This window comes from Schistocerca nitens, chromosome 10, assembly GCF_023898315.1.
Source record: "Schistocerca nitens isolate TAMUIC-IGC-003100 chromosome 10, iqSchNite1.1, whole genome shotgun sequence".
Lineage (NCBI taxonomy): Eukaryota > Metazoa > Arthropoda > Insecta > Orthoptera > Acrididae > Schistocerca > Schistocerca nitens.
The window spans coordinates 218,676,338-218,701,015 of record NC_064623.1 but is presented as its reverse complement, the minus strand read 5'-3'; the positions used below and the strand labels follow the sequence as shown (position 1 = coordinate 218,701,015).

The 24,678-nt window shown below is 38.9% G+C and overlaps 2 protein-coding genes across 2 annotated transcripts in view; both read left to right on the top strand.

Moving 5' to 3' along the window:
- The window catches only part of LOC126210017 (protein tramtrack, alpha isoform-like), a 41,894-nt gene extending 30,267 nt beyond the window's left edge, over positions 1–11,627 (top strand). The window contains exons 5-6 of the mRNA XM_049939122.1: positions 10,863–11,000; positions 11,330–11,627. Of these exons, the coding sequence (XP_049795079.1) occupies positions 10,863–11,000; positions 11,330–11,627 (436 nt within the window). The remainder of the gene's footprint in view (positions 1–10,862; positions 11,001–11,329) is intronic.
- Positions 4,880–16,616, top strand: LOC126209784 (zinc finger and BTB domain-containing protein 9-like). The gene is made up of 2 exons (XM_049938923.1): positions 4,880–5,190; positions 14,991–16,616. Exon 2 carries the CDS (start codon positions 15,229–15,231, stop codon positions 16,552–16,554), a length of 1,326 nt encoding a protein of 441 aa, XP_049794880.1. The 5' UTR covers positions 4,880–5,190; positions 14,991–15,228; the 3' UTR covers positions 16,555–16,616.
- Positions 16,617–24,678: the final 8,062 nt, after the last annotated feature.

The following is a 24,678-nucleotide window of genomic DNA, read 5'->3' as shown; positions in this document are numbered from 1 at the left end:
TTTATTTGGACCCATGCTGCAGGGAGAGGCTTTGAAAGTCGCAAAAGAGCTTGGAATTATGGAGTTTAAGGCATCCCCAGGACGGCTGGACAGTTTCAAACCTAGGCACAACATCGTGTGGAATGAAGTGTGTGGGGAAAGTACGGATGTGCAGAACAGTATGGAAGACAATACTGTCCAAATTAATTGTGAATTATGATCCGAAAGACGTGTTCAGTGCCGATGAAACGGAATCATCTTTTTTTTCTTCTTTTTTTAATATATATAATCACGCGCTGCCTTCAAAATCGTTAGCAGTTCGAGGTGAAAAGTGCGTCGGTGGAAAAATGTCCAAGGAAAGACTGACTCTGCTGCTGTGTGGAAACATGTTAGGTGAAATGGAGAAGCCGCTGGTGATTGGAAAGGCGGCAAAACCGCGTTGTTTCAAAAACGTAATAGGCCGTTAAGATTCCAGTCACATAGCGAAGCAATAAAAAGGCGTGGATGGCGAGTGTTCTTTTGGAAGAATGGTTGGGCTGTTTCAATGCCAAGAAAAAAAGAAATCGCCAAGTTCTCCTTTTCCTAGACAATGCAACCCGCCACCAGAAAGTAACGTTATCAAACGGGAAATTGGCTTGGTTTCCTCCAGTATCAACCAGCCTCACATAACCCATGGACCAGGGGGTGCTTCACACATTCAAATGTCATTATAGGTGATGACTGATACAGTCTCTTATTCGTAGTGTTGAAGAGGCCGAAAGTGCTTTTGCTCTTGCACGATGAGTTTCTGTCCTCGATGCAGTAGTTTGGATCGGCTTGGCAGTAAAAGAAATAAAACCCGAAACTGTCACCAAGTGCTTCAACAAAGCTGGGTTTGGGGGTCAAGAACATGAAGCTTCTACAGCCATCGATATTCAAGAAAATGCAGCAGCGATTGCTGAATTAATGAAAATGTGAAACGTTTCATGTAGTGCAGATGATTACATTTGAAGTGATGACTTTCTGTCAGCTCACTCTACTTTCATGTCAGCAACATATTTAATAGAAATTAATACACCTGATGAAGTCGTTGCATGCATAAACGATGTTATGCAATTTGCAGCACACAAATTCTCCCAACTTGTTGGAATTATTGACTCCTAGCACTATGGGACTTAACTTCTGAGGTCATCAGACCCCTAGAACTTAGAACTACTTAAACCTAATTAATCTAAAGACATCACACACATCCATCCCCGAGGCAGGATTCGAACCTACGACCGTAGCGGTCGCGCGGTTCCAGACTGCAGCGCCTAGAACCGCTCGACCACCTCGGCCGGCTGTTGGAATTGTTGTATGGTGCAAAAAATTGCTTAGATATAATTTGAACAGGAAATTAAAACCAGTTTCCCACCTTGATACGTGGCGAAAAAAGTGAAGTGTAAAGTAAATAAACATGGGAATAATATGTATGTGCATACAATAATAAACTGATTTAAAGTTCTAGTAAACATACAGAAATGCCGTGTTATTTATCAATTAGTGTCATAGTCCAGTGCTCTCTTGTTCAGTATACAGCAAATGAATATCTACTGTGCTGGAGTGAAGGTACATAAATACGGTACTGTATATACGTAATTAAAAGCATTTACTGTACTTTTGTGCATGGTACCTGATGTGTAATGTCCAAATTGGAAAATTATTTTAGTCGCAGGCTGTCCGATAATACTTACTTGTTGACAGGGAGAGGGTGACTGCAGGAAAGGGCTTATATGTACCTGTCGAAAACAACCCATATTAGTGTCATATCCTTAATTGTGATGTGTCAGAGTCGATTGGTAACGCGCCATAGTTTAGTGGAATTGAATATTTTGAAAGTATTTGGAAACAAACTGATTTCTGTAGAATTTTATATAAAGGACTTTTTTACTCTATTATGTTCTGAAACTTCATTCTTCTTCCTATTACATAGGATCCATGGGCGTACGTAACTAGGGGCAGGGGGGAGGGGGCGGGAGCAGCTCCCCCCCCCCTCTCTTAGAAGATATTCGAACCCGTTCGCGCAGATCCGGGAGTAATTTTTTCGTCTTCGGCACGTTACTGTCGGCAGGGAAGTTTATAGAAATAATAAATTTAGCGATAAGCAATCCGCTCTGCTATTCACAGGCATGTTACGTCTCCAAGGAACAGTGTATTCACTTGTAGGCAGTAAGGGATCATGACTATGTGAAGCTCCTAACGAACAACATCGTTTCTCCTACCATATTTAAATGTAAAATGCTTTTCTGCTCCTAAACTATTAATTTTTTAGTTACAGCTGACGGTAACTGTAGATTAATAGCAGTTGACGTGCAGGTTATGACTAGCAGTAAATGGCGAGACATTTAGTGCAAGTGATTTATAAAATAATTTTTACAACGTTCCACAAAACTGGCCATCACCGAAAAAACTACCGTGCACTTCAGTAAAAGCCCCATTAGGGCTGCCTGAAGCGATGTTCGCTGGTACACCATAAATCGAATCATTCATGTCATCATTAAATATACGATTTTCACCAGATAATACACCAGCTTTTGCTTTAAATAAGCTACATCCCTTGAATATGAGCAATTCTAGTGTAATAGACTTCCTTAAAAGTGCAGAATTGTTTAAAACATTTTATGGATTGGATGATATTGCCGGAGAACTGGAAGTATGGTACAATTTGTGGAGGAAAAAGAATATAACTAAAGCTAAATTAAAGGATATGGAAGTCGTTGACCTGTTTAACGAGACCAATATTTTTTTTCCCTTGCATGAAAAACGCACTAAAAATTTTGAGCACCATTCCATGCACAACAGCGACTGTGGAACGATCCTTCAGCACACTTCGAAGAGTGAAGACGTGGCTCAGAAGCACAATGGGAGAAGAAAGGCTCACAGGATTGTGCCTGATGAGCGTACACCGCAATTGTGTAAAAGAAAACTGCGAGATGTTAGAGAAGAAAGTAATTGAGAAATTTGCGGCAAATCCTAGAAGATTATTACTGAATTAAAAAGTTGTATTTTTAAACACGTGAATTCTTATATTTAAAATGTTTATTGAAAGCAGTTTTTCACTAGTTTACTGTTTTATTTAATAAGAAATGCTGCATGTTTTCTCGGATTGTACAAGTGCATTCTTGTATTTAAAATGTTAATTAAAAGCAGCTTTTCACTGGTTTACTGTTTTACTTAATGAGAAGTGCTGTATGTTGTCTCGAGTCCTTGTTTCCTGAGATTAGTATGACCTCCACCCCCTCCCCTCCCCCCAGTTCAGATTCTGGGTACGCCCTTGATAGGATCCCTTTATTAACTAGAGACGACTTCTATACTAGTTTCTCAGATATTATCTTCAACATGTGTAGGGATACTTTACGTGTTACCTTCAGTATGGCGAGTGAGAGTATTACAGAAAATTAACTGCAATTGACTGCATACAAATGCGTGTAATCGCAGTGCACAGTGCAGGAACAGCCCCTCGGACGTATAGATGCATATTGAAGTACATAAAGGGGCGCGAGTGGATCCAGTCCTTGGATGCGTAACCAGTCTAACATAACAGTCGCGACACTCAATGCTGTGAAAGTTGTTGCCGTTTGACAGATGGAGCGACACTAGCGCTCCAAGCGGCAGGTAAGGTGAACGTCAGAGGCGTCGTAAGCATGTTTGTTTGCATCCATTTCCTACGTAATTTCCGAATTATTCGAGTTATTTTCTTGCCTCCAAGAGTTTGTGTAGTATCAGAAGGCATATATGTTTCTAAAAATGATTCTAAAATAAGCGCAAGTATGGACAAAAACCATGAATAGAGTGGCAAGCTACAACACATTCGCGAAGAAACACTTGTGACATTGGAAGGAATTGCAGCTTACCATGTTGATATCAAAAGAATATAAACACACAGATTCACATGTAAGAAACACAGACATGTACCTCTACATGCAAAAGCGATCGACAGCTCGTTTACCGTTCTGTAGACCTACTGTGTTTGTCATTGTCGCCTGTCGCCACAGGTACGACCTTCATCTTTATATTATTCTAAGTGGGGACAAGCAACTGCCAAATAGCGGGAGACATATACTGAAAACATTATAATGAGCTGATTACATTACATTTAACGAAAAACCAAATATTCGAATAATTTTCAAACAATCTGTCTGTAGGCATTTTCCTTGTCCCATAATAGTTTCGCCCGAAGTCTAGCGATGTGCACATTCTGACACTTCACACGCTTTTGTAAGACACGAACAGCTGCACTAATCTAACCACTTCATCGTCAAAGCAGGTCTGTGTCGATGATTCACACGAATCTGGCACTGATGCATGGAGAGTTGAACTGGCTGCTTCTGTGTCATAGGACTGTTTTAGATTGACTGTCGAATCTTTGTGCAGTTTCCTCTTTATCGTCAGCTGAGGTGGCTTATTTGGAATGTCAAACTGTGTGGGTACTGCGTTCCACACGAGTTTGTTATTGTCTGCGTTCATGAACTGGTTTTGTTCGAAATGTAGCGAACAAAACCTAATATTAGGCAAACTGGGTCTTTCTTCATAAGGTCTTCTCGTCTGCTATTAACTAGCCATTTTCTGCTCCTAAAACGAAACAGTCATCATTTATACACATACAGTTTGCAAGTGAATCCTGACGATACAGTTTAGTAACATGATGGTATTTACCTCCGAGGATCCTTAGGAAACCTAAAAAAGACAGCTGTGGTGTCTTCATCCTGTTGCTGCTGCAATTTATTGCGCTACAAACGCTCCCGATGGTAAAAACCATTGTATAAATCAAAATAAACAATCACTATTGCGCTACAAACGCTCCCGATGGTAAAAACCATTGTATAAATCAAATTAACAATCACTCTTCGCTTTCACGATCGCGCCGAACTCACAGTTCAACCTACCGGCCGCTTGGAGCGCTCCTGGCGCCGAAGGCAACAAAATCGAGGCGAAGTGTCGCGACTGTTATATTAGACTGTGACTCTATCCGTGTCGTCGACCTCTCGATAGCTACCAGCGAATCGCTGTAGATCGTCGTCTGGTGCTGCCCCTCAGTGACAAAAACGGCAGTCGACTAAGCGCGTCTTATAAATGCAGTTTTCGGTTAAATCTCTGACAATGGAGACTGTTGTGCTGTATGAGAAGTAATACGAAACCAACTTTAATCCATCTTTATCGAATTCACAGTGTTATTAAAGAAACCGTTCTAGTGTGAGTATCACCAAGAAGTTTCTCTTCATGGCATTTTATGCAGAATGTTTTCATTATGATCTTCATTATATTTGTTTTTAAGTCACAAAGATCTAGTCATTATACAAACACAGATATTTCGAGGCTACTGTCAAGGAAACGTAGGTGGCATCGTTATTTGACTTTTAAATAAAAATCCAAACAGAGATCTGTTTTACGTATCAACATAATCCCCAGAAATTTGTACATACTCCTATATAATGCTTCTGAATTAAACCTTCAGTTTTCGGTTTTATGACGAATGGTGTGTTTAAATTATGGGAAATACGCACAATCTGTGTGTGGCACTTTAGGAGACTTTTTATTTAATGGTCAAAATAATGATGCCACCCACACTTTCTTGACTATGGCTTCCAATATCTTCATTAGTATAATGACCAGACTTTTATACCAATGCTCTGTTTTTAAGCACTTGACAATACCTACATGCCGAAACTGCGTGAGTGTATTGAAAAAATAAAATATTAGTCAACAGCGGAAAGAAAATGTAAAATCTAATACTTTATATATTTATATCCATGTGCTTTAAATGTCAGACATTTGAAGGTCATTAATTTTGTACTGTGCATCAACAAAAATAAATTTTTAAATCCCTGCTAAAATCATTTATTCTGCACAACTCATTTTGTTTAATTGACAAGTTAATATTTAAAAACCTGTAACTTGTCGAAAAAAAACTAGTTTTTAAATATGATTAATTGAATAGGAGAAATATGTTCATTGAAGTTAAAACTATCTGTGTACACAAATCTTGTAAACTGACTTATTTCATATCTTTTTGATGAAAAAATTCCTGCAAATGATCTGACAAACACACAACGTAAGTGCATGAGTAAGCTGTGTTATGCAGTTTTGTTTGTCCGGGATCACTATCTCTGCATGATTTGCTTGCATATAACTTGTTAGTATGATTTAGCCCCAGTACATTTGCTGCCTTTCATTTACTAGTTTGTATATATACATAAATGAAGTGATGGTCCACTGGAAGTCCTGATACAGTATTTTTTCAAGTGAATATCTCCTTATCTGATTAACTGTTCTCGTCTCTCCTAAATCAAACTGTTGCTTGCTTCATAATGTTTCCTCTCACAATCACCTGGTGTTGTATAGCAGCATGAAATTCTGAACTTGACCAATAGCACACACATTTGTGTCTGTTTCTTTTTGAGCAACAATGCTGGGAAGTGTTTTGTTGCCTATATTTTCGATTTCTACCTATCATGACAGGTAATTAACAATCCTCACTGACTGAAGAGAAGGTTGAATGAGTACACTGCATGCCACAGTGCTGGCAAATTTGATTTCTTGAGGACATTTATTTTATCAAATAGCTGCTATGACTTTGCATTTTCATTGTAAGTTAATCTGGATTCCTCCATCCTTTCAAGGCATGCAGAAGACAGCAAGCATTTAACAGTGTCCAGTAATTGTACTTGTTAAAAATGTTACCTCGATAGATCCGTGTTATGTCTCCTTTTACAATTCAACATACTGCATCTCTCAGGCTTTTCTTTTACCCCTTTTTCCAGTGACAGTTTTGTTTCTTTTGCTGAGGGAGTTTCTGTTATGCAGTGAACATACAGTTTAATTGCTTTGTTATAATGTCCATTTTATAGGGTTTATTTTGGCAAATCTTGTGATGTAAGCTGTGTGCTTCACCCAACTTCATGATACTTTTGCTTTCTAGTCTGTTGGTGTTTAGATCTTGATAGATCCTTTCTTGATCTCTTCAATTTTTGAATTTTGTTTTTAGGTGACTGGTCTTGTGTTTTGGTTACCTGTTTTGTCGTGAAGGTAACTAAAATCCAGTGTCACCATAGATGACATAAATTGTTGTAGGGAAAACCAGGTACTGTACTGATATTTAAAGCAGATTTTATACGTAGTTTGTTTTTCGGTCCAGTTGCAGTTTCTTTTATTTTATTCTAAAGTAAAACTACTTCCTATCTCCTTGGACCACCTTCAGACCTAAACATAAACTAAAATTAAGTATGTACCATGTATTATTTTACAAAATGTAGAAAAGTTTTGTACATAGCTGTTGAATTTATCTATGTAAGTAAGACAACATCATTTGGTCAAGAGCATCTGACATCGAAGTGCTCTGTTGGAACCATTGATTTGCAGTTGGAAGTGCTGCACAATGAACCTAAGGAACACCTCCTGTAAGGGACACCTCCTGACAATCTTGGAAGAAACTGAGATTTTTACATACCACTTACAAGAGCCTGGTAATACATAAACAGTAAAATGATCTTATTAACAGCGCATTTTTTAGACCTTTGGAGGCCTAGTCATCCACCTCAACACAACACACGTAAGAGCAGCAGCCCCACTCACCAAGAAGAAATGACAGATGTGCATAAGCTCACATACTGTACTAGCAGCAAGCAAGTGTGAAGGGTGGTTTTCGTACACGCTGTAGAACTTGCATGCCATATTAGAACACCAAGCAGAAACAAGTGCAATTAACTGTAACTGTTACACCCTGTTCCCTGTAATTTCACTTGTCTCACATAGTTTTATATCTTTGTGGTTTTCTACTTCCAGTGCTTTACAATTTTAATATTTCAAGACACTTAATTCCATTTTAGTTACTTCACATAATTCCATTTGTATAATTTTATGGTTTTATACCTTTCACAGTTTACACATCCATTGTTGTACACATGTAATATTTGAATAAAATTTTTTACATAATTTTACTTTCTATAATTTTAGTATTTGTTTTTAGAGGAGCTACTTTTAAAGCTTTACCAAATGTAAATCAATCTTGCACACAGTGTCCCTTCCACTCGCCCTACCTGCCTTTCTTCCCCTCTCCCAGTCCCCCTCATTCACTTTTCCCTCTCTCCTCCCTACACCAGAGTACCTGCTTAAAAACCTGGATCACAATATTATGTGTAGTTCCGATACAGACATGGCAGGTTGCTGACCCAGCTACGTAGGTAAATTCAAAAGTTGTTTCAATACTATTCTATATTTTGTAAAATAATAGACAGTAAATATTTAGTATTGCTTTATATATATAATATATATCTGTGTGTGTGTGTGTGTGTGTGTGTGTGTGTGTGTGTGTGTGTGTGTGTGCTGATGACCACGCTGTTTAGCGCCCGAAAACCTCAAACCACACACACACCTAAGGTAAGTCTTTCCGCTCCCGGGATTGGAATGACTCCTTACCCTCTCCCTTAAAACCCACATCCTTTCGTCTTTCCCTCTCCTTTCCTCTTTCCTGATGAGGCAACAGTTTGTTGCGAAAGCTTGAATTTTGTGTGTATGTTTGTGTTTGTTTGTGTGTCTATCGACCTGCCAGCGCTTTCGTTTGGTAAGTCACATCATCTTTGTTTTTAGATATATTTTTCCTACGTGGAATGTTTCCCTCTATTATATATATCTGAAGACAATCCAAGGAGATTGAAACTGGTCATATTGTATAATTAAAAAAAAATATGCAATTGGGACTGAAAAATAAATGATGTATAAAGATTGTTTTGAAAAACAAGTATTTCTGTTGTGTGCTGGGGGAGAAAATGTTAAACCTTAATTGCCTCTCAGTGTACAGGTTGACATGTTGTGATTTTGGGTACTGCTGTTTTGTAGATTCTCTCAGAACAGGTATTCTGTTTGTGAAAGACAAACAGTATGTCTTGGTATTCATTTTCATTTATGTTTGTTGAATCTCAGGACTTTATCTGGTTTTCAGATTCAAATCTTCCAGCCTGACTCCAGTTTTAATATCTAAAGATTTTGACCTTTTTCTTCTACATTTATTTTAAGTAGTCTTTAGTTGCAGTAATATTTATTTGGACCTCTTTATGAGCAAGGCCCAGTTTTTCCACAGTGTGTAGCAATGGTATGGTGTCATAGATCTAACAAACATCAACAGATTATACAATTATACATAAATGCTGTAGTGGTTCCTGGGCCATTCCGTGCCAAGTGGTCTAATATCGAGAAATGTTCCCACATGACCATAATGGATTTTGATGAAATTTTGTATGAACATTAACACATGTTCTTAATGAACACTGGAAAAGTTTCAGATTCAGAAATTCAATACTTTTGGAGATACAGTCACTTGTTTAAGACCATAGCACAGCTTTCTATAGCACGTCCTTGAATTTTCAGCAACTTTGAGGTGAGATATCTCTGTAAGTATTTGCATGAAAGAAACAAAACTTGACCATCTTATACAACTTTTAGAGCTCTTTAAAGTAAAATATTAAGGAAATGATTTCTGAGCAATTTTCATATAGATAATTTGAAGCAAAGTTGGGCAAAAACATAGCTGTTTAAAAAAAATGCGAACTTTAGTTTTTTATATCTCCAAAACTAATTGTGGGATGTACATGAAACTTTGCACACCAACACAAGGTCTTAGAATATAAAATTTCATTTTCCTATTGCTTTCCATTATTTCACAAATCTAGGGTAAAGTTGACGATTTTTCAAAAAGTGCTAAAAATGGGTATTTTTAGTGAAATTTTTCAAAAAAGTGCTTTCTCCAAACTCTTCTAAACTATGGTCATTAGAAAGAGCATATTCTAAACTATCTAGAAAAGTGGATTTGGTTTTGCAATGCAAGCATATAAGGCCATAAAAAGTAGCATCATCAAAGAGGCGCACTGGAAGTTTGAACACATTTTTCTGGCACTCAAATTATACCTGAAACCTTTTACTATGCCTAATAAATGTTTATTAGTGCCTTGAATAATTGAAATAAAAAGATCTGGTAAATAGGCAATGAGACTGTCAGAAAAACTTGAAAACTATGAGAAGTAGGCCTTCTGCTATTATTGTAAGTGTTCAGTTCATCTGCATACAACTCTTCTCATTTGAGGGGGGGGGGGGGGGGGAAACCATAGAGAATTCAATGAATAATAGCTTCATATTTTTTGTACTTCTCAAAATTGTAAATATTTACAAGTGGAAAATGAAGACCTAATTTTTGGATTCAATTGTATAAAACATTTTTCCAAAAAAGAATCAATATTGCAGAGATTTTAGTACCTAGGTGTTGTAACCTGTGAATTTTTGTCTTAAAGTTATTAGGGAAACATGTGATATTGGTTGGTTAAACATCTAAGAGTTTTTATTTAGTATTTAATCACACTTAAATGTAGCCTACTACCTTGGTAAATACGTAACCACTAGTTTCACAGAGAAAATTCACAAGATTCACTGTTTATAGAAAATATAATGGCAACATTTACTTTAACAATCAGATTGTTTCATTATTGTGAGCCTTGTTTGAACAATCAGTATTTCAGTGGTGTGTTTGTAGCATAGTGAGTGTGGCTTGGTAAGTGATTCGTAAGACCATCAAAGTTTGTAATCTAATTTACAAAAAATTGTTTTGATTGTGTCTTTTATAGCATATATCTCCTATTAGATTTTTTCATGGGTATTATACATTGTGTATAATTTCATTCAGTAGCAATTTGTCTGAAATTTAAGCAGATTATAATTTGCACTTAGAGGCCAAATACATTATTTAGTTACTGATAAGAGAGGGATGCAGAAGGGAACAGCATACCTTCCTGTTCAATTGGGCAAGGAGATAGTGGAACAAAGTGCCATGTCACTTTCTTTGTCAAAAAATCTGCTTTCAAATGGTTTGCGGATTTTAGTGATGAGGAAAAAGAGTTGTTGGTCCGACGTTCTGAAGCAAAGCTGGACAATACCTCTCAAGTTTGCCTACACCATGAAGCCCTGTTATTGACACAATATGAGAGGTTAAAAAAAATTGCTTCAAACCCTGTGGGAAGGTGAATCATAATGTTAAGGCAGGAATTCGCACTCTTGATACTGAAACAGCTAATAAGGATTCTGATATGTTGAAGAAGCAGCTTGTTAATAACATAAAGCCAGGTCAGAAAATTTGTCCGGCTTGCAGGACTACCTTAAATAAACACTTGGACGAAGCTTTATCAGCCTCATGATCACATTCTGATGTGGACTTTACACCAAAAGAATAATTAAATAGTAGCTTATTGTCCATCGGTATTTCAACCATGAAGAGAACAGTAAGCTACTGAGATAAGCCCCAATATGTGAAGAAGAAAATTCAAAAGGCTCAAAATGTGATTAAAAACAGAATTGTAAATGCAATGGGAGTAAACCGACAAATTGAAGATGCTAGTGAAATTAAGGAATGTGGAAACTGTGCCGACTATGCACATTTGCTGACTGAACTGAAAGCCAAGATGCAGAATGCAATTCATAAAGAACAGGTGCAAATTTTAACCTTGGCACCTGTAAGTTGGACAGTCAGACAAACAGCAGGTCAGTTTGGCGTGTCCGAAAGAATGGTGAAGAATGCTCGGAAGCTTATGGCAGAGAAGGGCATTCTGGCACTTCCTGAAAATAGGCAAAGCAGGAAATTACCAGCATAAGTTGCTAGTAGAGTGCGAAATTTTTTTGAAGATGATGGGTATAGTAGGGTGTGCCCTGGAAAAAAAGATAGTATTTCAGTTGGACTTGTAGATAGAAAGACATACATTCAGAAAAGATTGTTACTTTGCAGTTTACGGGAAATGTATGTTATCTATAAGAATATAAATGGTCCAGAAATAGGGTTCTCAAAGTTTTGTGAACTTAGACCCAAATGGTGTGTAACAGTAGGACCAGCTGGAATGCATGCAGTTTGCGTCTGTGCAATTCACCAAAATGTTAATCTTATGCTTAGCAGAGCTGGTATACGTGAAAATTATAAGGAGATTCTCAGCAAGGCAGTTTGCAGTTTGAACTCTAAACAGTGCATGCTACATCGCTGTGAAAGGTGCCCGGGCCCGAAGCTATAGCATCTGAAATTGCCAGCTATTTCCTAGATCATGAGCCACAGGAAGTTATTGTGTTTAAGCAATGGATACATACCGATCGGCCACACTGGACACGAAGCAAATGGTTGTGGATGAATTTATTGAAGTTGTAAAAAATAAAATATGGAGTCTGTCATGCCATCATTACATTGCCAAGCATCAAAGCTTGCATCTCAAAGGCTTTAAATGTCATCTGAAAGATGAAGAACTTGTTGTCCTAATGGATTTTGCAGAAAATTATTCTTTTATCATTCATGATGCTGTGCAAGGCTTCCACTGGGACAATAGTCAAGCAACAATTCATCCATTTGTTATCTACTTTCGTCAAAATGAGAAAGTAGAATCTTTAAGTTTTTTGCATTATCAGAGATTGTTTGCGGCATTACACTATTACAGTTCACGTTTTTATCTAGGAGCTCATCAAATATATAAAAGCACGGTTTGCACAGATAGCCCACATTCATTATTTCAGTGATGGCGCCAATGCTCAATATAAAAATTTCAAGAATTTCCTAAATTTGTGCTATCATAAGAGTGATTTTGGAATGACAGCTGAATGGAATTATTTTGCTACTAGTCACGGAAAATCACCTTGTGATGGGATTGGAGGTACAACAAAGTGGTTAGCAGCAAGAGCAAGCTTGCAACGACCACTTAATGGACAAATTCTTACTCCCCTAGATCTGTTTCACTTCTGCTCTGAAAACATTAATGGAATTAAATTTGTTTTCGTCGGTAAAGATGAAATTGAAAAAAAAATATTGTGTCACAAGAAGAGAGGTTTAAACTTGGACAAACTAGCAGGCACTAGAGAAAATCATCACTTTTTACCTATTCATGAAACAACAATTCAGGTCAGCAGAGTTTCAAATGATCATTCATCTTTTCTAGCTAAAATGGGTCACAGTAATGAAGGAGGCATATTAATGTCTGCTCACCAACCAGGACAATATGTTGCATGCCTCTATGAAAACGTGTGGTGGATTGGGAATATCTGTGAGACCTCCACAGAGCAAAGGGATGCATTAATAAACTTTATGCATCCACATGGTCCAGCAAATTCATTTTATTGGCCATCAAGAAGTGACAAGTACTGGATTCCAGAACACCACATTATTGCAGTTATTCCAGCTCCATCAGTAAATTCGTCTGGCCGGCAATACACCATTCCTCTTTATATTCATCAGAAAATTAATGTAGCATATCAAAAATTGAAATAGGTTAGAGGAAACAATCTAAGGAAGCCAAGAGTGCCTTCTAATTTTACACAGGGCACTTAAATAATTTTACTATCAGGCTTTGGAACCTGTGTAAAGGAATCCTTATCAGGCTTGGGATCCTGTGGTAAAGAAACCCACCCGTGGCTGTTGTTGCTAAGCTATCGGGCGTGGCCCTATGGCAACGGGAATGCTGGTTTTCTCAAATGAAATGAAACTAGCAATGTTTAAGCCACCATGGACCATAGCAACTCATTTATACACTTCTTTTCCATCAGTAAGCTGGTGTTGTTCATTAAACAGGTAACTAATAAATAGATGATTATGCAAATAAATTCTATGATTTACATTCATTCTTAATAATAATTGTGTGTGTGTGTGTGTGTGTGAGAGAGAGAGAGAGAGAGAGAGAGAGAGAGAGAGAGAGAGAGGGGGGGGGGGAGGTGACAATTAAGAAATAACATTGTTTCTATTTTTATTCTTTTGCTATTCGGACTTAAGCTAGGCCCTATTCATCAGGACTTCTTATTTCACTTATCCCAGACATTAAGAAACATGTATAAAGCAAAATAAAAGATTTCAGGTATAATTTGAGTGCCAGAAAAATGTGTTCACACTTCCAGTGCGCCTCTTTGATGATGCTACTTTTTAGGGCCTTATATGCTTGCATTGCTAAACCAAATCCACTTTTCTAGATAGTTTAGAATATGCTCTTTCTATTGACCATAGTTTAGAAGAGTTAGGAGAAAGCACTTTTTTGAAAAATTTGACTAAAAATACCCATTTTTAGCACTTTTTGAAAAATCGTCAACTTTACCCTAGATTGTGTAATAATGGAAAGCAATAGGAGAATGAAATTTTATATTCTAAGACCTTGTGTTGGTGAGTTATGGTGTGCAAAGTTTCATGTACATCCCACAATTAGTTTTGGAGATATAAAAAACTAAAGTTCGCATTTTTTTTAAACAGCTATGTTTTTGCCCAACTTTGCTTCAAATTATCTATATGAAAATTGCTCAGAAATCCTTTCCTTAATATTTTACTTGAAAGAGCTCTAAAAGTTGTATAAGATGGTCAAGTTTTGTTTCTTTCATGCAAATACTTACAGAGAAATCTCATCTCAAAGTTGCTGAAAATTCAAGGACGCGCTATAGAAAGCTGTGCTATGGTCTTAAACAAGTGACTGTATCTCCGAAAGTATTGAATTTCTGAATCTGAATCTGAAACTTAACCAGTGTTAATTGAGAACATGTGTGAATGTTCATACAAAATTTCATCGAAATCCATGAGGGTCATGTGGGAGCCTCTAGACCACTTGGCATGGAATGACCCTCCTTCACACAATGACTGGCCTGAAATTGTGATTTTGTTTTATAAACAATCAACCGTTCCAAAAAGTGACTCACACTTGTTACTTGTTTGTATGATACAGTTTTTTGTTTTCTGTATTACATGTTACCTAAATATTTACTTATTATTAAAATATTAATAGCCGTTTAGATTTCTACAAGTGTTACAATCATTTTAATTTATTTTAACAAAGTGCTGATTAATGTCGCTGTATTTACTGCATGCTCAAAAACAAGTCAGCTGTGCACAGTTGTTGTGTACAGAAAAGTAAGGGCATATTACTTTTATGATCTTTTATCTAGTAAACGTTTTGCACTACTACTCCTGAAGATGATAATTTTTCATTAATTAAGTATTGTTTACATGCTAGGTCAACAGACACAAAACCAAAGGAATGACTGCAATATCTGGAATCTCAAGAAGTTTGCATGTCACAGAATATCTGTTATGGAAAGCTGATATTCTGTGTAATCTACAGGGCTCCAAGGACCTTTCCTAGATTTAATTACACGAGTGTGCATCTCTTTTACTGGATAATCACACCTTAATACTAGTAAATATAGCTGATTAAATTCAGTACTTCGCAAATTTTTATCCACTTTGGCAGAATGGAGCCTAGCACTGACTTTCATTTTACCTGGGACAACCACCAGGCAACTTTATTGACAGTTTTTGATACTCTCTTGGCTAATGAGAAACTAGCTGATTGCACAGTCAGTGTTGAAGGAAAGTCCATTAAGGCACACAAAGTAATTCTTGCAGCCTGTAGTCCATATTTTGAACGGGTATTTACTGAGAATCATGAGAAGCACCCCATAATTATACTGCCAGACGTAAAGTTTCGGGTAATGAAAGCTTTACTGGACTTCATGTATCATGGGGAACTGAATATACAACAAGATGACCTCGGAAGTGTGCTGAGGCTCTCAGAGTCCTTCCAGTTGAGGGGGCTATCAGGTAATGTGTACATTAGTGACATGCACACCCAGAGAGATGACGGAGGAAGCCAGTTGCTTATCTCTGCTGAAAATCAGTCTTCGCAACCTACTATTTTGTCAGTGTTTACACTATGTTCTCAGGAAACTAGTGAAATGGAAATGATGAATTCATTTGAGGAGGATCCCCGTCCTCATTCCTCGCAGAAAAATAGCTGTGTGGAAACAGGTTCAGTTATAAGAGCGAGTTGCAATCACAAGAAGTTGGCTGTATATCGTAGTTCCGATCGAGGCACAGGGTCGGCCTCATTAAATGAAGAAATTAATATTGGTGTCGAAACATTTCAGATTTCTGATGCAGAAGAAACATTACCTTTACTTGCCACTGAGACTGACGAATCTGACTGTTGTGCAATTTCTGCCCATCCTACAAATAGCCAGTTGCAAGGGTCTGTTAAGAGAGCTAGAAATACTGAGAGAGTCACAAAAGAAGATTCTCTGGTGACTCTTAACTCTGCACTAACTCCGGGAGTAGCGTTTGATCAGGTTACGTGCAGTGAAGGAACTATAGGTCAAGTGGCCCATGAAACAAAATTTGCAGACCAAGTTGGTAAACACTTGAGAATATCACGCGGTGTTACACTCAGTGGTGGTGCTGATGGTAATGGCAGTGCTAATCATAGTGATGTACGTATGACAGTCGACTGCACAGTTAAAGATGTTTCTGCCAGGAGAGGAAGAGCAGTAAAGCATCAGCCAGTGCAGTCGCAGAAAAAGTGTAAGGGAAAGCGATACACAAAATTTAAATGTTATTCGTGTGGGAAGTCATATGTAAATCGTAGTGGTCTGGTGAGGCATTTCTTGTACGAATGTGGAAAAGACCCTCAGTTTGAGTGTCCACGCTGCAAGCTGCGGTTTTTCAGAAGAGATCATTTGGGGAGACATATGTTAACTCGCCGTTGTCGAAGCTATTTGCAGGTTGAAGATAAACATGAATGAAAGTAAATGTTGATCAGTGTACAGGTAAAAAAAAAAAAAAAAAAAAAAAAAAAAACAGATAAGTTACAGTCACTATAGCCCATGACCTAATGTCAATTAATAATGACAGCTAGACTGTAGTCTCAAATATTATTTGTTGAGGTAATGATGTTATATTCAAAGCATATTAGTGATGTGTGGGGTAAGTTGCGACCAGTACAAGAAATTCAGAAAATTGATAGCTCTCACTAACATGATATTTGGTCAAGTAACTCTTGTATTCCCATTGTGTTGTTTAGGTAATGTGCATCGCCATTTTAAGGGTATTGTGCAGGTTAGGCTAACTTAGGGTACAGATAGCGCACATCCAGTACACTACCGTGACAAGAAGGCAACTGCTCAGCTAACATCATGTAGTTGTTACAGTATAACACAAGGCATGTTAGTTTATGCACTTTTTCGGAACAGTTCGCAATGGACACCTTCTTGTGATGTGCCGGAAAATTGTCATTTCCAGAGACTGATGTATCAGGAAAGAGACTGATGCTGCAGATTTATGTACTTTTCAAGTGAGTTCAGTTATTGGTTGTCACTTCCGAAGCATGGTCGATTCAAGTCTGGACATGTCCACAGTTGTTCTTTTCACTTCTCATGTGTGCTATTTTTTGACCACTGGGAGCTCTGCCATATCCAAATTCTGGTGGAGTGTGGAGACCTATATGTAATAGATTAATCGTCCCCTGCCAGTGAGTTGATGGATATTGATGAAAGGGCACAGTCAGACTGAAAAATCAGTCTCATTTCTTTTGTGTTGAGGTGCTACTTCAAACATGTTTGATTGCTTACACTGATTTGCCTGCTTACAGAAAATCATTGAGATATTATTCAAAACAGCCACATAATATACTAAAATAGCAAAAAGTTTGTTAGTGCCATGTACAGTCATCTTACAAACTGAACTATAGAGTCATGACTCGCAAAGGTACTTCAAGATTTAATTTGCCACTATCTCTTCCTAGTTTCTAAAGTTTACAGTAGCTTTCCTATGCACTCTGCAACAGTGGTTCTATACCCAAGAAAGGTGTGCATGAGGGCTCTGTGGATTTTAGAATGAGAGGGAGAGGTACCAGTATACTTAGTTTGTGCGGCTCATTGAGATAGATCAGTCAGCAAAAGCATTGCCTGTAAAAGGCAAAGGTCCGAATTGCATCCTGGCATTGCCTACAGAGTTTATGTATTGGGAAGTTTTGTGTCCATAATTTATTGTTGGGTTGCAGAAGAGAAGACAAGTGTCAGGCGAGATGGGAAATGATATGCATATTCATCCATGAAATATCTTTGCCGTCAGTTTGCAGAAGGTATTAATAGTGTCTGCCTTGAACCAATATATTCTTTATGCCAATATATTGCTGTTTATCAGACACTTTTGAAGTTTTGTATCAAAAGGACAGTTCATTTGAGAAAACTGTAAAATTAGGACAACATAGAATCACTGACCGGACAACATAGAATGACTGACCAGAACTCATCCTCCTGTGCCAGAATTCGAAGTATTGGTGGTAGACTTCTTTAGAAGTAGGAAACACTGTTCCCAGCTTTTTGGAACTGCCAGTTACTTCCTCAGTGAGGAAAGAGTGGTAGCTCTTGGGGAGGTTAGAAAGGAGGGAGCGGATTTCTCAGACTCCAGATTGAGAGGGCAAAGGGGAGAAAAAGGTCATAGGTGAGCTGGCAGAAAGTAGGAGTTCGAGGATGGTATACTAGTGAGCACTGTGCCAACTTCAGTCCTGAGATGATGGAAGGAAGAATGAGAAATAAAGATGGATTAAGAGCAAGAGAAACGTGTAGTGAATAGGAAGTTACAAACTAGGTACCAGGCCATCTTTCCTATGGTCCGAGTGAGATGCTCTCAGTTTTGAAACTTCCTCAACCTATTCTCCTTTCTCCTTGGACAAGGAATAGACAGTTCCAAATGGCAGGAATAGTTTTTGCTACTATTAAGTGTGTATGTCAGTAGTACTTGGAATTTTCCTTTCTGAAGATAAGGATTGGTCAGCCATTTTGTAGCTTTTGAAACTTTGAAGAGTGTGTTGAATTTGTTCAGTAGCAGAAAACCTACAGATCTTCTCTGGTGATAGTGATGTGACATAAATGTCAGCTCACATAAAACGAAATAGAGCAGTGGCAAGTCAGATGATTGCTATGGTTATACACTTTGTTCTGTATTCACCTGTTTTCTGTTTCCAGTATGCATTTCCCGATTGCTGGTTGGATGGTGGTGAATAAATGTCACCATCCACTTCACCATTAATAACATAAACTGATTCAAAATATGCTTGTTATGCCCCATCAAATAAATACATCTACATGATCAATTAAGAATAGTTTGTAATTTAAAAAATGCCTTCTAAAGTACAGGGTGCTTGATAGAAAATGATCATTTCTGTAAGACATGTTCATAAAATGTTTGTAGGCAGTGAACTGACTCAGCTTGTAAAGTATGTGCCTGGGAACTAGCAGGTGCAAGGATCTTAATTACAGCCAAAATCTTTGAAGTTCATTTGTTTAAAGTATTATTGTAGTTCCTTTGTTTAAAGTATAAAATAAGTTCCTGTTTTAACATTGGAGATTGTATGTCAAATGTGTGTCACTGAATATCTTGTGTGTTGCAAATATGCCATTTAAGTTCTTGATCTTAAGAGTGTGTCATTGAAGTTCCTGTGTGGTATAGCTTGTGAACAGGTCATTGAAGTTCCTATATAACATTGTAGTTGGTATAATTGTGTGTTTGCTGTGTGTTAAGTGACATAAAAATTAGAGGCACCAGTGAGGACGTATTGTAAAAGTGTAGAAAAATTGGGATTCCTTTTTCCTGCTCTTCACTTAATGCCAATTCCCAGCAACAGCTTCACCATGTCAATATTGGTGCTCTGAAATCATTATATGACTTGATAGCTATTAAAATAAATATCAATTTTGTTTTGCTTGTTTGTACCATTTGCTACTGAATGTAATTAAAATTTGTATTTCTGAGGAATTTTGCTTGTTTTTTGTGTACATGCTTTCATCCTTACTTTTTCCTTCTCCTTAAAGTCCTTTGCTTTTGTCATATTGTATGTACAGGCATATTTACAACCTTTTCATCATGTTCACAAGTAAAGTCCCCCCCCCCCACACACACACACACACTCACTGTTTGAGACCACTGTCTATTTTTTTTATTTATTTTGTGGCTCATGCATAAATTTTTTTCAAGAACCGTATTTGAACTTAAATATCAGGGCCAGTATAGCTTTCAAGACTGTGTGCTCTAAATGTGTTTTGGGTCTTTTCAGAATGTTGTTGATACGATGCTAATGAGGAACATAGAAAGGAAGACAGTTTATGGAACAAATTTCTTGGATAAGGGCTAGTAATATTTTTATTAAGATTAAATCAGAGCTTGATTGCATACTGTTGTTTGAATATTGATGCCATTGCCTGTCGTGACATGTGAACTATCAGCAAGTTAACAGAAACAGCAATTGTGACATGCCCAGAGCTCTACGGTGCACTGAGCTAGCCGGTGCTGAAATGTTAAGTGTCTTGCCCCACTTCCCCATATAACTTGGCTCCCTTGGGCATGATTGTTGCAACAGAAGTACTGTAGATAAAATAATATCAACAGTTCTGGAAAGGATAGCTTGCTACTTATCATAAAGATGACATGTTGAATGGCAGGCAGGCACAATGAAAAGACTGTTACACACTGAGCTTTCAGATAAAGCCTTCTTGAGAAAAGAAAGGAACACACACACACACACACACACACACACACACACACAAGCAGACATGTCTCACCCCCACGTGGTAGCTGTCTCTGGTCCCTCTGACCAGGCTGTAACTATTTTGTTGAACTAAAGCAAAATGGTGTGGAGCAACAATGGTGTGGGACATGGAAGAGGGAGGGATAGCATAGTACGGGTGCCGAGAGGGAAGAGCACTGTCTGTTAGAGCATGCAGGGACTGGAAGGCGGCAGGACTAGGTTGCCCCAGGTGCAGTGTTGGGAGGTTGTGGGGCACACATGGGGGAGAGGGGTCAAGGCTGCCAGCTGCAGTGTTGGGAGGAGGCTGTGGGAGACACGTGGGGGGGGGGGGGCTAGGAAAAGATGAGCAGAAATAGGAAAAGACTGGTGGGTGCATCGGCAGAGAGTGGTGCACAATGAGGGTGAGAAAAGTGAATTGGCTGGAGGTAATAGGACTGGGGAGAGAGGGGGGGGGGGGGAGTTGGTGGGATGTTGTTGAGTGAAGTGAGTGGGAGCAGTAGGTTATCTTAGATTGAGGCCAGGATAATTTCAAGCGGAGAATGTTTTGTAAGGATAACTCCCATCTCTGCAATTCAGATAGGCTGGTGGCGGAGGGGAGGATCCAGATGTCCTGGGTTGTAAAGCAGCCATTGAAATTAAGCTCGCTGCGTTCAGCTGCCCATTGCGCCAGAGGGTGGTCCATTTTGCCACTGTTTGATGATGGCCATTCATCCTGGTGGACAGCTGGTTGGTAATCATAACAATATCAAAAGCTGTGCAATAACTGCAGCAAAGCTGGTAAGTGACATGGCTGCTTTCACAGGTGATCTGGCGTCTGAGGGGCTAGGGTAAGCCTGTGACAGGATTGGAGTGGGAAGTGTTGGGTGGGTCTTGCATGTGGGTCTTCCACAGGAATATGATGATGTTCTTCAAGGTAGTTGGAGGATTATAGCAGTGTTAGGATATGGCACGGGAAATCTGTTTGCATACTAGGTTTGGGGTATTGTGCCTGTCAGTGAAGGCCTTTGTGAGACCTTCAGCATACTGGGAAAGGGAATTATTGTCACTGCAGATATGCTGTCCTGGGTAGCCAGGCCGTATGGGAGGGATTTTTTGTTGTGGAAGGGATGGCAGCTGTCAAAATGTAGGTACTGTTGGTGGTTGTTGGGTTTAATGTGGACGGAGTGATCGGAGAGAAGGTGATCGATGTCCTGGAAGGTCACATACTGGGTCGATCGGGACCCGGGGAAGTGAATGGGAGAGAAGGTGTTGAGATTGTAAAGCAGTGAGGATGGATAAGAAAATAAACATTACTCTCTGGACATGCTTTTGTGTGTGTTAGGCAGCCAGTGTGAAGCTTATTAATCTCAGTTATTGAAGCAGCTTAGCACTTCATTTAGTCCTTGATTGTTTGATTGAATCTATTGTGCATCAATCTGCTTCTGTCTGCCTGCTGTGAATGGCTACACTGTCTGTGCCAGTGTCTTGCTTATCACTTGTCTGTGTTACATTTCTTGTTGTACAAGTGTGTGTGTGTGTGTGTGTGTGTGTGTGAGAGAGAGAGAGAGAGAGAGAGAGAGAGAGAAAATTGAAAAGGGGGAAAACACAAGTATGGACATTGTTTCAGACAATTTGGTGAGTATTTGTGATGATACTATTCTCTTAACTCAGTGCTACCTTAATAATGAAACATGCAGACAAAAACAGTATTATGCCACTAGAAAGAATGGTGAAATTCAGATGCAATTTTTTGCACATAAGTGTCAGCATCAAGCTTGTAAATGTTTAGTGTTTCTGTGATCTGAGAGGTTAGAAAAGCCACTAGGATGTGGCCTGACAGGGTGTACACTGTGTCTGATAGTGAGCATTGCAGAGGACCACAGAAAAAGCCACATGCTCGCATGAGGCTAGCAGCATGTCCGAAGAATTTGAAAGGGATGTTATTGTGTGTCTGCATATGATCAAATCATCTAACAGCCAGGTTCATTTAGCATCTGGACATGACAGTGACCCGACATTGGGCTGAATGGGACCACAAGTATTATAAAGGTTCTGGTTGATCAAATCTGACCATATGTGCTGACAACTTTGTAACTCCTTCATATGCGCCCATTGTCTGGGCATAAGTAATGAACTCACTATTATTCTGTACCGTACTTCACAGTTGGTCTCAACTAGCTGAGGTCAGGCTACTTTGGACACAGCAACACTGATAGTTGTGCTTTGAATGGTACCGTGTCTGAAGGACACAGTCTGCTGATGAGTCATCAGATAATTTTCAGCAACTTGTCTCAGTCCTGCACTACCGCAGATATCTTTCGTCTGCAATTATAGGACTGACGAAGGTAGCTAAAACGACGTATAAATGGTTTGGAGAGACACACGGATATTATCACCAGTATTGTGATGTGGGAAGCCTGTGGGTACAATTTCAGGTCAACTCTGATAGCAGTTCAATGAACTCGGATCGCACAGCAATATGTCACAGACATTCTGTATCAACGTGTTTCCCCTTTCATAAGACAGTGTCCTGCTACCGTCTTTCAGTAGTAGAAGTAGTAGTAGTAGTAGTAGTAGTAGTAGTAGTAGTAGTAGTAGTTTTACCTATATGGATACTGGACAGGTCACGGTATTACAGTTCGAAAACAGAAAATATAATTCATACATGAAGCATCTATTGAAGGGAATAAGTCATGAAGTGATATTCTCATATGAGAGACCAGGTTGGACATTAGCTTTATCCCAGTTCCACTGTCTAGGCTGTGAAATGCCATTTTCAACAGTTAAGGGCCAACTTTCCTCAGCTGGAGATACAGTGGCTGTACGACACACTTCCCAACTGAATTAGTACATACACTGCAGCCCTTGGGGGTGCAACATCCTATTATAAAGGGGCCGGTTAGTTTGTCTTGTCATTTTGTTATTGATTTAATATTGTCACCTTGCAACAATGCACACCAGTTGCTGCCGGTGATAGCTAAAGTCACATACTTTAGGTAATCTGTACTCAATCTGAAGGTGGCCTAATTTGATCGAAACTGGTCATAACACTTAATAAAGTGTGATCTGGACTGTTTTGTGCATTAAATAATAAATCTGCATAACATCTCAACAGGTAAATTTTCATTTTACTTCATCCATTATCCATTGCTTCTAGGTGCTGAATCTGTGGTCCCTGTATGAAGTTGCTAGTTGCTGTTTAATTTGGGGAAGTGAGGAAGATATATAGTCTCAAAATCAGAAATCAGATTAGGGGAAATAATGGAGTGCAGATGATGTATGGGGATCTGTGGAAGAAAAACATTTATGAACTGGTGATATCTGAATTGCTTCAAAAAGCCACAACGATTTTCCCGTCTGACTGAATCGCGTTCACAAACATACACACAAAATTCAAGCTTTCGCAAACAACGGTTGCTTCATCAGGAAAGAGGGAAGGAGAGGGAAAGACGAAAGGATGTGGGTTTTAAGGGAGAGGGTAAGGAGTCATTCCAATCCCGGGAGCGAAAAGACTTACCTTAGGGGGAAAAAAGGACAGGTACACACACACACACACACACACACACACACACACACACAAGCTTGGGCAGTGTATGTGCGGATGGATACGTGTGTGTGTGCGAGTGCGAGTGTATACCTGTCCTTTTTTCCCCCTAAGGTAAGTCTTTCCGCTCGCGGGATTGGAATGACTCCTTACCCTCTCCCTTAAAACCCACACCCTTTCGTCTTTCCCTCTCCTTCCCTATTTCCTGATGAAGCAACCGTTGGTTGCGAAAGCTTGAATTTTGTGTGTCTATCGACCGGCCAGCGGTTCTGTTTGGTAAGCCACATCATCTTTGCTTTTAGATATATTTAAAAACAAAGATGATGTGACTTACCATACGAAAGCGCTGGCATGTTGATAGAAACACAAACAGACACATACATACACACAAAATTCAAGCTTTCGCAACAAACTGTTGCCTCATCAGGAAAGAGGGAAGGAGAGGGAAAGACGAAAGGAAGTGGGTTTTAAGGGAGAGGGTAAGGAGTCATTCCAATCCCGGGAGTGGAAAGACTTACCTTAGGGGGAAAAAAGGACACACACACACACACACACACACACACATCCATCCACACATATACAGACACAAGCAGACATATTTAAAGACAAAGAGTTTGGGCAGAGATGTCAGTCGAGGCAGAAGTGCAGAGGCAAAGATGTTGTTGAGTGACAGGTGAGGTATGAGTGGCGGCAACTTGAAATTAGCGGAGATTGAGGCCTGGTGGATAACGGGAAGACAGGATATATTGAAGAGGAAGTTCCCATCTCCGGAGTTCGGATAGGTTGGTGTTAGTGGGAAGTATCCAGATAACCCAGGCG